The sequence below is a fragment of the Pelobates fuscus genome, chromosome 5 (genome assembly GCF_036172605.1).
Source record: "Pelobates fuscus isolate aPelFus1 chromosome 5, aPelFus1.pri, whole genome shotgun sequence".
NCBI classification, from domain to species: domain Eukaryota; kingdom Metazoa; phylum Chordata; class Amphibia; order Anura; family Pelobatidae; genus Pelobates; species Pelobates fuscus.
The window spans coordinates 350,886,443-350,903,960 of NC_086321.1; the positions used below are offsets into that span (position 1 = coordinate 350,886,443).

General features: G+C 38.6%; 1 protein-coding gene across 7 annotated transcripts in view; it reads right to left on the reverse strand.

Moving 5' to 3' along the window:
* Positions 1–5,993: 5,993 nt before the first annotated feature.
* UNC13A (unc-13 homolog A) overlaps positions 5,994–17,518 on the reverse strand; it is an 89,091-nt gene continuing 77,566 nt past the window's right edge. For 3 of the 7 annotated variants that reach the window (XM_063455908.1, XM_063455903.1, XM_063455904.1), the window contains 7 exons: positions 15,088–15,144; positions 14,866–14,946; positions 14,442–14,589; positions 11,594–11,650; positions 10,319–10,411; positions 9,988–10,147; positions 5,995–8,475 (listed from right to left, as the gene is read on the reverse strand). In XM_063455908.1, the coding sequence (XP_063311978.1) occupies positions 8,190–8,475; positions 9,988–10,147; positions 10,319–10,411; positions 11,594–11,650; positions 14,442–14,589; positions 14,866–14,946; positions 15,088–15,144 (882 nt within the window). In that variant the 3' untranslated portion in view covers positions 5,995–8,189. Of the gene's footprint in view, positions 8,476–9,987; positions 10,148–10,318; positions 10,412–11,593; positions 11,651–14,441; positions 14,590–14,865; positions 14,947–15,087; positions 15,145–16,967; positions 16,998–17,430; positions 17,470–17,518 lie in introns of all 7 variants that reach the window. The other 4 variants (XM_063455910.1, XM_063455905.1, XM_063455909.1 and 1 more) reach the window with 3 other exon arrangements.

A 17,518-nucleotide genomic window follows, 5' to 3' on the forward strand; every position in this document is an offset into this window, starting at 1 on the left:
CATTATATATTGATCCAGACACTGAGGGTGGTATAGCATGACTCCTATCATTATATAGTGATCCAGACACTGAGGGCGGTATAGCATGATTCCTATCATTATATATTGATCCAGACACTGAGGGTGGTATAGCATGACTCCTATCATTATATATTGATCCAGACACTGAGGGTGGTATAGCATGACTCCTATCATTATATATTGATCCAGACACTGAGGGTGGTATAGCATGATTCCTATCATTATATATTGATCCAGACACTGAGGGTGGTATAGTATGACTCCTATCATTATATATTGATCCAGACACTGAGGTTGGTATAGCATGACTCCTATCATTATATATTGATCCAGACACTGAGGTTGGTATAGCATGATTCCTATCATTATATATTGATCCAGACACTGAGGGTGGTATAGCATGACTCCTATCATTATATATTGATTCGGGCACTGAGGTTGGTATAGTATGACTCCTATCATTATATATTGATCCAGACACTGAGGGTGATATTGCATGACTCCTATCATTATATATTGATCCAGACACTGCGGGTGGTATAGCATGACTCCTATCATTATATATTGATCCAGACACTGAGGGTGGTATAGCATGACTCCTATCATTATATATTGATCCAGACACTGAGGGTGGTATAGTATTACTCCTATCATTATATATTTATCCAGACACTGAGGGTGATATAGCATGACTCCTATCATTATATATTGATCCAGACACTGAGGGTGGTATAGCATGACTCCTATCATTATATATTGATCCAGACACTGAGGGTGGTATAGCATGATTCCTATCATTATATATTGATCCAGACACTGAGGGTGGTATAGCATGACTCCTATCAGTATATATTGATCCAGACACTGAGGTTGGTATAGCATGATTCCTATCATTATATATTGATCCAGACACTGAGGGTGGTATAGCATGCCTCTTATCATTATATATTGATCCAAACACAGAGGGTGGTATAGCATGACTCCTATCATTATATATTGATCCAGACACTGAGGGTGGTATAGCATGACTCCTATCATTATATATTGATCCAGACACTGAGGGTGGTATAGCATGACTCCTATCAATATATATTGATCCAGACACTGAGGGCGGTATAGCATGACTCCTATCATTATATAGTGATCCAGACACTGAGGGTGGTATAGCATGATTCCTATCATTATATAGTGATCTAGACACTGAGGGTGGTATAGCATGATTCCTATCATTATATATTGATCCAGACACTGAGGGTGGTATAGCATGACTCCTATCATTATATATTGATCCAGACACTGAGGGTGGTACAGCATGCCTCTTATCATTATATATTGATCCAAACACTGAGGGTAGTATAGCATGACTCCTATCATTATATATTGATCCAGACACTGAGGGCGGTATAGCATGACTCCTATCATTATATATTGATCCAGACACTGAGGGTGGTATAGCATGACTCCTATTATTATATATTGATCCAGACACGGCGGGCGGTATAGCATGATTCCTATCATTATATATTGATCCAGACACTGAGGGTGGTATAGTATGACTCCTATCATTATATATTGATCCATACACTGAGGGTGGTATAGCATGACTCCTATCATTATATATTGATCCAGACACTGAGGGTGGTATAGCATGTCTCCTATCATTATATATTGATCCAGACACTGAGGGTGGTATAGTATGACTCCTATCATTATATATTGATCCAGACACTGAGGGTGGTATAGCATTACTCCTATCATTATATATTGATCCAGACACTGAGGTTGGTATAGCATGACTCCTATCATTATATATTGATCCAGACACTCAGGGCGGTATAGCATGACTCCTATCATTATATATTGATCCAGACACTGAGGGTGGTATAGTATGACTCCTATCATTATATATTGATCCAGACACTGAGGGTTTTATAGCATGATTCCTATCATTATATATTGATCCAGACACTGAGGGTGGTATAGCATGACTCCTATCATTATATATTGATCCAGACACTGAGGGTGGTATAGTATGACTCCTATCATTATATATTGATCCATACACTGAGGGTGGTATAGCATGACTCCTATCATTATATATTGATCCAGACACTGAGGGTGGTATAGCATGTCTCCTATCATTATATATTGATCCAGACACTGAGGGTGGTATAGTATGACTCCTATCATTATATATTGATCCAGACACTGAGGGTGGTATAGCATTACTCCTATCATTATATATTGATCCAGACACTGAGGTTGGTATAGCATTACTCCTATCATTATATATTGATCCAGACACTCAGGGCGGTATAGCATGACTCCTATCATTATATATTGATCCAGACACTGAGGGTGGTATAGTATGACTCCTATCATTATATATTGATCCAGACACTGAGGGTTGTATAGCATGATTCCTATCATTATATATTGATCCAGACACTGAGGGTGGTATAGCATGACTCCTATCATTATATATTGATCCAGACACTGAGGGCGGTATAGCATGATTCCTATCATTATATATTGATCCAGACACTGAGGTTGGTATAGCATTACTCCTATCATTATATATTGATCCAGACACTGAGGGTGGTATAGCATGACTCCTATCATTATATATTGATCCAGACACTGAGGGTGGTATAGCATGACTCCTATCATTATATATTGATCCAGACACGGCGGGTGGTATAGCATGACTCCTATCATTATATATTGATCCAGACACTGAGGGTGGTATAGCATGACTCCTATCATTATATATTGATCCAGACACTGAGGGTGGTATAGCATGATTCCTATCATTATATATTGATCCAGACACTACCCAAAATGTTTACCACGCCATTGCCTCTCCAGGGTACAGAATGTGATGGGAGTCACCATCAGTGGCAGCATATGTCTGATGCTTCATAGCGGTCCAATTGCTCTTATTGATGGCTGTTATGTTTAAGTCACCCTGTGCCCATTATACAGGGTGTGTATTGTAATGTTACTTGGGGAATGTCTTGTGTAATCTCCTGTCTGGCTATAGGGACTGTGCAGTGCCACCTGTTTATTGTAGATGAGTCTGCAACCTGTTGGTTGCCACAGTTATGTGCACTACCCGAGTAACAAGGCTAGTTAATTTACATATTCAGTTAGATTTGCGTATTGGGGTTTATGCAGACAGTGGACGTATTTCGTGTCAGTGTCTGTCTTCCCTACCCTTTATAAATATTTGTTTTGTGTTATATGAATGCCTGTATGATTCCCCAGTTCCCCTCAGCACAGACATGGGAGACGGATGTACACTCACCGGGGACTACCTGAGAAAGACTCCATACTTCCCTAAGGCTAAGCCAAGCTGCTCTTGTCCCTGGACCCTCCTGACAGACAGAAATCCAGGGTCTCAGGGTCTGGTCAGACTTTCAACCTTTGCAACTTTGCAAAGTTTTTTCAGTCTAAGTTACTACAGCAAATTTTAATGTGAAAATTTTATTTTCTGTCATGCATGTCAACAATTTACTATCAGCAGATCAGCAGATAAGGAGTTTTATTTGCCCCTGAGGAAGTTCAGGTTACTGAACGAAACGCGTAGGGCTTCTTTATTTAGTGCAGATTTTTATTTTGTTTGTATTTTTATTTGTTTTTACACTTTGGATATTGCCTTTCCGGTGTTCCTGACTCCAGGGATCCTGTGATTGAATTTAATGATGTGCCTTTTTTCTACTTCAATCTTGTAAGTGTGTATGTATATTAAAGTGTCTATTTTGACCAAGATACTCTGCACTATTATTTTTTATTTTTCCTCCTTATGTTTGCCATGATGCTTCAAAAGTCCTGAGGTTTATGATACGCCTACAATCAATTTTGGTTTGTGAGTGTACATTTTTGCATTTACTTTCCCCCTTCGAATCGCTGCAACATTATTGCATGTTTTTCCTCTGTTATTATTGTATTGTAGATTATTCATATGTATGTTTATTCTTTTTTCTTCTGTATTAAATACATAGAGATGTTCTTCTGTGTCACATAAAAATAGTACTTTAATGGCTTTTGTTAGAAAAACAGATTTATTTTTCTTGTTTTGTAAATATAATGTCAGTTCTTACAGTGTAATTGAGGTTAAATGGTCAAGAGCTGATGGTATTTGCTGGACATTCATAGTGTTAGGTGGAGACACGCTGCCCTTGATGTTCTGTGTCTCACTGTCTCTGTGTCTCTGTGTCTCTTGTACAAATAATACATTCTATGTATTCACCACCAATGTGGGTGTGCAAGACTACATTACATTATTATAACAATGTCAATGCTATTGATACAATATTCTTCTAATAACCATATTAGATCATCCCCAGTCCATGGACACTCAGAAATAGAAAACAGTTTGAAACCTATTATCATCTGTTCATGTCACTCAAGATCAACCATTTCTGAGTATGAAATACGTCAAAACTAGAATAATCTGAAACTGCTATGTTTACAGCAGGCAGGGTTAACCCTAGATGTACCTGGCACCCAGACCACTACATTGAGCTGAAGTGGTCTTGGTGCCTATAGTGGTCCTTTAATTATAAATTAGTGGGGGTTGACATGCCATTGTCCACATCTTCAAATAATAGCATGTCCCCATGGTCAGCTAGGGGTTCCCAATCAGCTAGCCTACCTACCTTAAAATGAATAAAGTCTCTACCTACTCCCTCACCCTATTAATAATGATGAGGGGCCAAAAAATCTAAAACCTACTAGAAAAAAATATATATATAGTTACCATCTTCTATTTCTTCTGTTCTTCAACCCCCATAAAAGCTAGGTTAAAATGCAGAATAACTGATGCAACTAAGTAAAATTTTAAATAGGCCCAATCGCAAAAAAAACCCCACAAAACAGTAGAAAAAATTCAATACCGTGCTGTAGTAAAAAAAAAAAAATTGTTGGCGCTTAATAAATAATTATAATAATAGCAGAGAAAGCCCTTAGGTAGTTTCCCATGCTGTAATAGCTATTGCAAAGTGTTGGCAAATTTCCCACGCTTTGCAATATGACCAAGAACGCTCTGATTGGTTGGCTTGTAAGCTAACCAATCAAAGATCTTTAACAGCCAAGTCTCAAGACAGTTCTCACTATTTGGACTGATCAAATAATGCAATAATATTGAATTTGTATATTTTATGATGTAATAAACAGATAAAATTTGTATCTTGGTAATACCTTTTTTATATTTTATGACTATATTTAGCACAGGACTAACACATTCAAAATTAAACAACAGACATGTACCGTCCACAGAAAATATCTGAAATGCTTTTTATAGTAAAACTTTATCATAGTCCTGGAATTTTGCAATCTGAAGGTAAATTTGGTGTCAGAGTTCAACAGATCCAGTGTCATGTCAATCGGGAGACATCATACAATGTCTCCTAACAAACAGGGGTAGGCAACTTTCGGCACTCTCGGAATACTTCACCCATGCTGCTTTGCTTTACATTATGGCTGTATTATGCATTATGGGAAATGCAGTCCACAATATCTGTAGTGCCAAAGGTTGCCTAACCCTGCTCTAAAGTCTTCTTTTCTGTGTGACATGTGACAAAGTGTTTTGAGATAGTACAACATGTTGATGCTCCAACTACAGTGTAAGCAGCTTGCAAGCTGTCTCTGTTGCAGGAGCACGCAAGGACAGCACTCTGCCCTACTAGACACTAGACATAATCCGGCAGATCTTTGTATCTCCTCTCCACGAAAACCTTCTCCACTGCAAATATAAGCAACAGTGGAAGGACAGGGTGTGCAATCCAACTAAAAATACATTTTATTTCTGACATTATTCATGAGGACAGATCTGTTTTCCGTAATCCACACTACGCTTTCCGAGTGGTGAAAAATTTTTTTGAAAAAAATAAATAAAAAGCCAGATCAGATTTTTTTTTCTGTTTTTTTTTTTTTCTTAATAGAAACAGGCATTCACAACAGTATCATTTTGACAGTGGCTGTCTTCTTCTATTGTTTTGTAACACTTTAAATTAATAATAAGAAAATAATCTTAATCTTGGTGCGCCGAGGGTTAAACAATACACAGTCATATGGAGTGATTAATTCATGTATCAGTCAAAATTAATCATCTTATGCAAATAGAATCTTTCTTTGACATGCAGAGTTATGTTCTTACACAAATGGCTGTTTTCTCTTGTGATGGTAGAAAACATAAAAATATCTAAGGGGTTGTTGTTTTTTTTGTTTTATTTTTTTTATTAAAATTTAAAACCAGCACTTCCATTGGTCTTGTTGGTCATACCGCACAGCACGAGTAATTTTTGGACTTTAATAGAATTTCCCAATATTACTTACATGCTATTTTCATGTAAACAAAAACAATTTTGTGCCTTCCTTTATATCTTTCAAGGGAATTATACAACCTTTGGAACCATGATCCCATTTGTTGTTTTTTTTGTCTGGTTTATGTACTGGACTGGTGCTGATTTACCAGATTAGATCCATAGACACAAAAGTATCGGTAAAATCAAGGAGCAAAATCTCAATGCAATCAATTTTTACAATGTTACATAAATTATGGGAAACAAAATCAAACGACAGACTGCTGTGAATCCATGGGAAAAAAAATAACTTAACAGTTTTAAAATAAATATTGTATCCAGAAATCAAGCATTCGTAACTTTCAAGTACACCTGGTCACACAGCTACGGGACCTAATAAGAATCAGGTCTTTTCTGCCACGATATATAATTCTTTATATTTTGTGCTATTTTTTTTTGCCTTTTTATGTACTCTTAATCAGGCTTGCCTTTCAGTACTGTACTTTTTTTTTGTATTGTTTAATACAAATATCTGCTAATTATTATATCTTCATTAAATATATTTTACAATAATATTTCTATATTTCTGCCACCATCATACACCTTGGCCATTCCTTTAACAGCTTCCCACTAATACAGGTTAAAGAAAGACCTCTGCCCATTGATAATGAGCACCTATACGTATCTTGTTTCAAAAGGTACAGGTCAAGGGTTGAATTGACTACCCTCAGCTGTGGATATCAGGATATTGACGATAACATAGACCCTAAAGCACCAAACACATATTTATTTCTTTTTATTTAATGGCTGTCATAATAAAATATTTTTACAGAGACCAAAAATGTCCAAATTAGTGCAAAACTGTTCCACATGCACCCGGGAAAGGAAGGAGAAGGGAGGGGATCTGTCTGTACATTAGGGGAATATATTTAGGGAAGGAGGGCATGTGTTGCATGTTTCCTTAAACACAACATGCCACAATCGTTTAAAAAAAGGATGGGATTCAAATCCCTTGTGCAGGTGTGGAGAATGATTTGCCCTTGCTGCCCAGGGGGCGGGGGGTTGGGAGGCGGTGTAGAGGGTTACATTTAATCTCTTTCCGTGCTGGAAGTATTGGGCAGTTTTAGGGAAAGACAAACTCTGACATTTAGGCAACTGGCAGTGTCCTCTTGGCTACACTGTGCAAGTGGGCGACCAGCCGATCCATTACAGGAGGCCAGGCATGAGGTGAACAGGACCTACCATGAGTATTGAGGGTTGGGTTTATAGTCGTTATTTATTATAAAACTAATACCCATGCAGCACCATTGCACAGAATAAGACACTGGTACAGGGAAATCCTATTTACACAGCAGGGATGGGGTGCAGGCAACTTTAACAGGCCAAAGGGGACGGGGAGAGGGATAAGGGGCTAATTTCACCCCTTTCATGAGGGAACATGGTCTCAAATTGCTAATCTTCCAACTGCTAGGGTGCTGTTAAAACACACCACAGAGTGTGACACAAGGAAAGAATTAGGCTCCCCCACCTCATCAACTCTATATGGTAAAGCAGGGGGAGCATTGACACAATGGCACATTTGAACAAAGCCCTTAGTGTGTGTTAATATTTGTGCACAAATTAACCCTGTCACTGCCAGTAAGGTACCATCCTTGTGTAGTGACAGGCAGAGCAGTACGTCTGCTTAAGGAGCACTGCCGGCAGTGACCTGGTTAAATATGTGTTTTATTTTTTATTTATTTTTTTCTCTTTTCTTTCCCCATATATATTTAAACTATATACAGTTTGGGCCTGGGACGCAAGGCAGTGAATAGGGTTAGCTAGATCTCAATGGGATGTGATAACAAACAGACCCAAAACGCTTTAGCTGCCTTCCTCAGGTGAACGGGTGTCAGATTTAAGTTTGACGAACTCCTTGGCCACCTCATCGTTGTTCCGTTGCGACAGGATCCGTAAGATGGTCAGTCCCGTGTCATCCATGTGAATGCCTCTGCCCAGAGGAAGCCAACACGCACAGCTACCTTTCTGCGCTAGGTCTCGCAGTTGCATTACAGCTGTACCCACTGTTCTGTCTTCACGCGCAAAACAATAGTCTTTGACACACACCTGCAGTTCATAACACTCAGGACCATGTTCACTGCCCAGGGTACTATAGAGCAGAGAAAAAAAAATAGAAAAGCAAAAAAGGTAAATGGAATGTAGATATGACAGTGTTCATATTCTATTCTAAATATGAAGATCCAGATTCTATTTTAAAACAGAGGCTATTCTTTGCCCCGTGACTTGTTGGCCTCTGCTCCCATACCCACCATGTACTCAATCTCTGAAGCAATGAGACATCATGCCCAGTTCAACAACATAAACCTATATAATGCATTTACTTTGTAATGCTGCAACCAAATGAAAGGCCTGTCTTCCACGGTGTCCAAGGTCTGACGGCAAATATGTAAAGCCAAAGGGTTATAGCAGAAATCCTGATAGACTAAGCATATAAGAGTCTTTCAAAAATGTCCAAAAAATTGTGACTCGATGACTTGTTAAATCTCCCACCAGCACCTCCAGGCTTCAATAAAGGGGGGAGGACACTCCAGGACAAGTATGACATATTTCTTAGCTACTCCTGTCTCTATGGACCAGACCCCACTGAGTCTGGGTAAAAAACATGGATGTATTCGTTCTATACTTTTTCATGGTTGGTAGTTATGTCCCAACATCTCTGTTATTTCAAGACATTAATAAATGAATGCAAGATACCATTGCCCTCTTAAATGGTGTTTCCCACTCTCCAACATTTCTAATCACCAGCTATTCTTGGTATACAGGATTTGCATAGTGATCAGACTTTATATAGCAAGGAACTTGGAGAGCACCCTTCCCTCCCTGCACATAGTTTTGCCCAGAAATTAGTACATCTGTATTCTGGAATGCAAAATATTGCCACCAGGAATGCCCTCACTGCAGTGAAGACCTAAACTCTTTTTTGGTTTCTATTCCTTTAATGTTGGTTTGCTGGGTGGAGCACAGCAGTCCAAATTCTGAGGAAAATACACTATTGCAAATAAAACATTACTGCTGGAGAATATAGAGAGCAACTGATACACCGGATAAATCCAGTAACATATATATCATACACCATGATAAATGAAATCACAGATATATGCGTTTTAAATTGATGGGTTGCTGAATAAGGATCGTTAGATTTCAGTACAACATCCTGGTGTGACGCTACTCACCCGGTCCTCAAGTTGGCCGGGATTCTCTACTCGAGCCGTGCCCCTCGTGAGCACTACTCCCATCACACACACACTCTTAAAGGGACAATGAGAGCCCCAAGTCATTTCCGGTGCCCCATGCACAAACTTTTTGGGGTGCAGGTATGACGTGGACCAATCAAGTGTTGCTTGAAGGTATTTGAAACTCCTTAGCCCTGCACACTGTGCCCTATTGTGGTTTTTATATTATATTCTGGTATTGACCTTTGGCTTTGTCTCTTGCTGTCCTAAACTCTGCATTTTGGGGTATTACACCGTGACACCCGGTACATTCCAAATAAATGCATGGAAGACTTTATGTTATGTATAACAAGCTTATGAAGGCAAGGCACTCTCTGCCGGAGTGTGGGCTACATTTAGCAAATTGAGTATGCCTGCGGTATGCTCACAATTGGAAGCTCTCGTTGTATTTTGGGGCCCAACTGTTGTTCTTGGACTTGGTTGTAAATTTCCTCTTCTTGTCACTCAAATTTGGACCAATCATGTTAACTTCGATGAAAGGACGGAAAATCCCAGAGGTCTGCCATTTCAGGTCATTTGCTGCAACAACTGGAGGAACAGAGAAAAGATAAGAAGTTAATGAATAAAATGTCAGCAAAGCATACCTGAAACTCGAATGTAGTTATGAAAAGTTACCACCCTGTTCATGTTTGATAACCAAACAATTTAAATTCTCCTGCAATATACAGATCTATGTGCTTGCAGCCTCCCCTCCATTACCTTTAACGCTAATCTTGTGCTCCCCCGTTCCTGGGTGAGTGAACAGCTCGACATGGATAGAAACCTCTCCCACTGAATCATCCACTCCGGATCCTGGTAAGATGCAAGAGTAAGAGTCAACACGATTCCTTCAAACTAAATCTCTATCATATTCATTAGCTTAACTGCTGGCAGGGTCTCTGTAGAACTGAAAATCTGAGGGCTAGGAACTAGATTGGACATGCCCAAAACATTATATACCCTTTTTACCATGTATTTACTCCTGCCAGCAGTCACTCCATTTGAAAGGGGAGGATCCATATCCCTAGGAATTGATTTACCATCCTACTTGCAACTCAACCTCTGCAGGGCAAGTTTGTAGGACGTTTTAAGACACCTGCAGTCTCTGCATGCTATCCCGGTGCAACATGCATCTCATTTCTCCTCCCACCAATGTATAATTTCACCATGTTTCATCTTCCCCAACCTGTAAGCCCATTCAGAAGCCTGGTGTGATGTGCCTTCCCTCAAACCTTTGATAGATCATAAAATAAAGACCATAAGATATCTGACCCATTTTCTCATTCTCACAAATTGAACTGAGTATATTTTACATATATCAGTCTAAGTAAGGCTTATTAGTAAGATCAGGTTTAAGGAAGAAAATAAATGAGCAGCCATAATTGGAGCAGCTACTTCTAAAATGTATCCAATTATTATGATGCATTGCATGCTTTTCACAAGCAAGGGGTCATCCTGGCAAGTCTTATGGCTTATCTTGTTGACCACATCCAATCCTGGATGGGGATACCCTACAACGTGCCCAAGATGCGATACTGGCATGAATAGTGTAAATACTTCAGTCCCACCTGGTCTGGTCAGAACAGTAGCATATTTTTGTATTGTAATCAGTGTGGTATCATTCTAGCAACACATGTTTCTAAGTATATAGATATTTTTATATAAGTAGGGGGCATTCCCTCCGAGAACTTCTCATCTTTCCTTCCCCAAACTAGATATGGTTGTTGAAATAAAATTAAAAAAAACTGGTTAAACTGGAGAATATTGCATAAATTTACTGCCCCTACTATCTGAAAATAGATGTAATCCAGGTAATTGCACTGAAAATCATGCTACTAAATATATAGACTGCCAAGTGGGACTGAAGATTCAACATACTGTCCCCTTAACCTTTATTGCAACCAGAAAGGAGGCCCAGCTAGGGGTGGAGCAGTGCAGGGCCCCCTCGCCTGGCAGGATAGGACATGCTTCCCAGTTATTTATGCTCCAACATACCCTTTTCTGGATAAATCTCTTCACTAAGTGTAAACCTAATACCTTTTCCACCATGAACTGAGAGTAAAGAAGGAAAGAGACATAGAAAAAGATGGGAGAGGTGTAAGGAAGGGGATCCAGGGTATATTAGAAGGGAAAAATATATATTCTTATATACATGCACCATGGACAAATGTAATCCCCATTACTGTGCCATATATAAAACAAAGATGTTTCACAATCATTGTGCTTTTTTACACACTATTTGCTCACAAATGACCTCAGATCTCATTTGCAAAACATATATTTTCACAACATATTTTTATTTCCAATTAAACATTTAATGAAACTGCACACTCAACATTGCAAACATAGTCAATAAGAGAAAAGGTAATTTAGTTCAAGTTAATTTAGCTGTTATTCAACATTTCACAACTGAGTTGGTTCCCTGTTACTTTTTTAAAGTTATGCATTAAAACCGATGCCTAAACAAATCAATAAAAAATAAAAAAACGTAAATTATTTGAAAAAATAAATAAATACAATTTATATAAAATATAGACTTCACAAAAATGATCATATAGAAAAAAAGTAATTGGATGTGAGCCACCTCTTTCATTTTGTACTACTTAGACTTGTGCACGTGCAAAATAAGTTTTCTCTGTCAGAATCGATTTGTCTGAAAAAAATATTGGTTCGGATGAAGTGACTTTCTTCCATGTGGCACTTTGTTACGGCCAAACTTCCTCCATGTGATCATTTCGAAAAAAAATATTTAGGTCAACCAAAATGGTGCAGAAATGCACCTATTAGTATATATCATTTTTACTGCTCCTCCTTTCTTCCCTCTGTTGGTCACTTCTCACTTGATTGGTGAATAAAATCAATATTTAGTGGCAGCCCCTTAACTATTAATCATCTTATTTTCCTACCACTTGATCGGATAGGAGACACAGCCAACATCATTGAGCAGTCCTCTTGTCCGTCATGACAAACTAAATAAATTGACCTCTTCTTTATTCAACCTCAGCTTTTCTGGAGCCATAGACAGAATTCTGAATCACCAAACAAACAAAATGGCTCTTCCATTGCCCAGTTACGTAGTTTGTTTTGTGATATGTCCATTTGGTGTTTTGAAGTTCGTATGAACTGCTAGTTGCCCAAAATTCGTACGAATCATGATTTTATTTCAAACTGAGTGCACAAATCTATTGCTAATACTCTTTTCGGTTTGCATGAAACACATGTGGTTACGGTATGGGGTTTATTCACTAAACTTAGAATTCTGGAAAGTCGAGAAGGTCATATAAAACATTAAATATATTGGTGTTTAGAATGTCTTCTTGTATTAATCTATTAATAAGCCTCCAGCTTAACTTCCCTATATTGCTCTAATGATCTCTCCAGGCATGCATCTTTCCTGTTCCAAAGCCCGATCGAGACCTTTTAGAATGTGCTCAGGCGTGGTCTGTTGAAGCTGTCATAGACTTTATTTTTGTCTTTTTGGTTTCTACTTTCTTACACCTACTTCATTTACAATTACCCTACTTCCCAATTCACAGTGATCTATTTTTGGAAGCTAATCGTGCATTGCATTTCCTTCTGTTATAATGTTCCAATAACACACCCACACATCACCAACTGTTAATTAACTTCTTTCTGAATCTTTGTTTCTTCCAGTTTTGCTCTACTGACCCAATATGGCTTTAAATAATGCCATTTGTTATTGGCTCTGTAAAATATATCCAGAAACACACATACAATGTTGGAATGGAACTTGAACATTTGAATGGCAAATTAACAAAAAAAAAGAGCTACTAAAGGCTCAATTTAACTTGTGATCCAATTGTGGACAGTTTGGCTCTATCTGCAAACATCCATGAGGAGGTTTGCTGCACAACCTTCTCAATGTTTGAATTAGACATGTTAAGAAAATAATGGGATATAACAAAAGGCAGGCAGATTGCTAGTGTCGGTGGTAGTGGTGGTGGTGGGAGGGGGCATAGAAAACCAACCAAGGGCCATATGTAGTGTGTGTTCAACTGCAGAGAATGATGGATCTTGGCTGGGTTGCTTTGGCTGAAGCCAAGATCTGAAAAGTAAATGTAACTCACTTCACAGAGAGAATGGAATTAAGAGGGCGGCAATAGGTCATCTGTTTGTTACCGACTTTTGGCAGGAAATCTTGGCATACATCTCTGAACCTCTGCATCTGATTGTCTTCACGTGGACTGAGGATACCAAACTAGGTTTATGTTTACACCCAACCTTTATTTCCATGGAACAATCTGCTCCATATGGAAGCCATATTTTTTCTTGAGTAGCAGCAGAGATACACCAGCTAGTAACTAGTGTTTGTCATAAGTAAATCCTTTGCAACACTAACAGCAAATAGCAACAGGCTCTATTAAATCAACCTTCTGTTGTTTCAGTATGGATGTGTGAGTGTGTGAATAAAAACACTGAAGACTGATATGGAGGAATGATTTAATGCCCAATCACAACGTACGTGCCATGTGCTACTTTTTTAAATCGGTTCAGATAAATGACACTTCAGAATTTGTACAATCTAACCTTTTAAGTCTTACAGGGTATGCCCCACATACACCAACTGATCAAACTCTGTACTCACTCACCTCTTATTTCTAGTGAACGAAATACCTTGATTTGGCAAACTGCTTTCTCTTTTTGCCCTGTGCCTTGTAGCATTATGCAGCCAGCCTATAGCAACACACCCACACACACACACACACACACACACACACACTTTCTATTCATCATTTCCTGCTCTTTCCTCTGATCCGAAACTCACACACATCTGAGATACCTAATACCAAATTATAAAGAGAGAATGATAAGAGGACCTTACCCTGAGCAGACTGTGTTTGGACGAAGGTTTGGATAAGTGTGTCGGTAGCCTGTGTGTATAGAGACAGTGCATAGCGTAGGGATTGCAGTGCTGGACTTTTTTCGAGGAATGTTTTTTTGAGACCAACACCTCCAGCATGAAAATATTGCTGAAAAAAAAACAAAAAAAAACACACAAGACAATACAATGGATAGTGATGTATACGATACACGAACGAGTTTAGTTTAAGTAACTGTACTCACAAAAGATAAAAAAGAGTTATATGATTCTAGACACACAAAAGTCAATAAAACTGGTTGTTTGTGTTAGTAGTATAAACTATATAGTGAGGTATAATAAAGTCACATTGGCACATGTGGAAAATAATAGATATATACTAAGTATGAAGTGCCTTCATTACAGGTTCCATGGCACACTTCATTACCTTAATTGTGTCCAGGGCGAGCTCCACCACTGCACATTGTTTTGGTGTCAGGCTCTTTGCCTCCTCCCTAACCATGTGATCCTATAAGAAAACCCAAATCACAAACGCATCATGTTACTACAGTACCCGTTGGTGGGTGCCATTAGCTTCATTAACAAAGATTATTTCATTGCACGATTAGAAAGAAAGTGATACACTAATGAAAACCGATTGCACTCATACCTTGAGTTTAGATAGCTGTCCCAGCTGATTGGCAGCATTCATTATGAGATGGGACCCCTGTAAGAAATCAGATTCATACAAAACTGTTACAAATCACATACAGACAGATTTTGCTCGGGAAACCAAAAACAGGCTTAACCCCTTAAGGACCAAGCTTCTGGAATAAAAGGGAATCATGACATGTCACACACGTCGTGTGTCCTTAAGGGGTTAATGGAATTTGTGTGTGGAACAAATATGGCCTCCCAAAATTCTTCCGTCACTATAGAACCCCTCTTTATAATTTATCCCAATAAACAATACATAATTTTGTGATAGGATGTAGTAACACAAAATTACCCATTTCAGACCACCGTATTTTATAAACTTTGACTATACTATAGTGTGCTGTATATTTCTTCCCTGTGACTACTATAATTACTGGATACATTTTTTTACCCACAACTTTTATTACTCCAAATAACCCCTCTCCATAATATGTTTGTTATTTATAGATTATCTAGAACAATGGACGTCATCTTCTGCTGTATGTTTGTCTAGCCCACCAAGGTTGAACGCATACATGGGGAAATTGAAGACTCAATATCCTGAGTAAAACATATATAAATGTCCCATGTCTATATATCACTTTCTCTATATGTAACTCAATATAAATGAATCTTATTATTCTTTGCAATCTATACATAAACTTTCTACAAAGCATATTGTTTCACCAATGACTTTTCCTGCACTATATTATTTGCGCCTTATAGTCCTCCTTGTTCCTTATAGGCCTCCATGTTCCGTATAATTTGTCTCTACTATAATTTCTTACACTCTATAATTCCAAGGCCTTGAGGTTTTTTTTGGAACAGGTTTTTAAGCTAGAAATCTGATTGCCATTATGGAGACAAAAAGGATCTCCCTTCCCCCCCCCCCCCCCCCTTTATGTGGCATAATTGGTCATCACTTCAAAATGGGATTTATTTGAACTGGACGGGCTTGAATCTTTTTATCAATCTCGATTACTATGTAACTGGTGTAGAACGCCTCAGTCTAATCCTTACATAGCATCCAATGCAATTTCTCTCCACCCACAATATTCCTATTTGCTCCATTCCATCCATATATAATCTCTTCATTAATCTGTGAGAACATTAATCATTTGTCCTTTTTATAAAGACAAAACTTTTACACAGACAGCAACACACAAGACAGTGCAGGAAGGAAATAGCACCTTAAGACAATTCATGTTTCTAATCTGTGTTGTAGTTTTCCACGTAATCTTGACCTTTGCAACACATGACCAGTCTATAACTAGCACGCTTTCTGCAATAATTTTAACACCACCGCCTCTCTCTGCGCATCTATGTATAATAGAGTGCATTAAATCAACTAGAACCCAACTCAACCTATATTTTATCTGTAAGCCTCTTGATGTTAAACCAGGTAATCAAAAACAGACTTACTGCTCTTATTGGAACACAACTCCCTCAATTGTTTGCCAACCATAAACAGTGCTAGGAGGAATTACATCTAGTTATAGTCCACTTTGTGGGAGCTGATGTCTATATTTGACTATACCCGTTTCACACTATATGGCTGGGGAAACAGAATTAATTTTTACTCTACATTGTATCCTTCCGTATATTTCAGTGGAAGATTTGTTGGACAAGGTTTCCATGTCTTTGTATTGCAAGACTGAAGGAGGTGAGGTTAACTTGCTATCTACCAAGACACAATCCCTTAACAACGGAGAAACATCACCAGTAGAGTGAATACAGTCAGGAAACACCTGAGAGAGTCACACTGGACACAGAGATAGGACTGGGGTTTTTAGGAGGAATAAGAGGAGCAAGGGTAGACAGACAAACAGACAGACAGACACACAGTGTCCTTACATCTGCATGGTACGTCAGCTTCACCCTGCTCTGGAGAGAGAATTGCGTGATTAAAATATGAGTGTGGGTGTGAAATACATCTCTACCATTAGACAAACTATAAAGATTGAATGCACATTACTCAACTACACACACAAACACACACACACACACACACACACACACACTGGACAAATACATACCAAAATTCATAGTTACACAAACTATAAACATATCGTTTCGACGGTGCAAAACTACACAATACCAGACAGCTAAAAACCCACACACATCTCAAGTTTCCTCATTTCTTCTTCTCCAAATAGCTCTAGTTTGCAGTGCTCTGCAAAGAACCACACTGCATGGAATGCTCATGTCTATCCAGTGCTCTGTTTGGACTCTTGCAGTGCCCTGCTGACCTGACGAGCTATTTAACGCTCTTCAATCTTGCAATACACACAGGGAATGCGTCTGTATACACATTTACCTTCTCTAGGCCCTTCCCATGTTTTCTCAGCAGCGTTCCCTGCAGAAACACGTCAGAGTCGGTCACTGCTCCGGGACATGTGTGACAC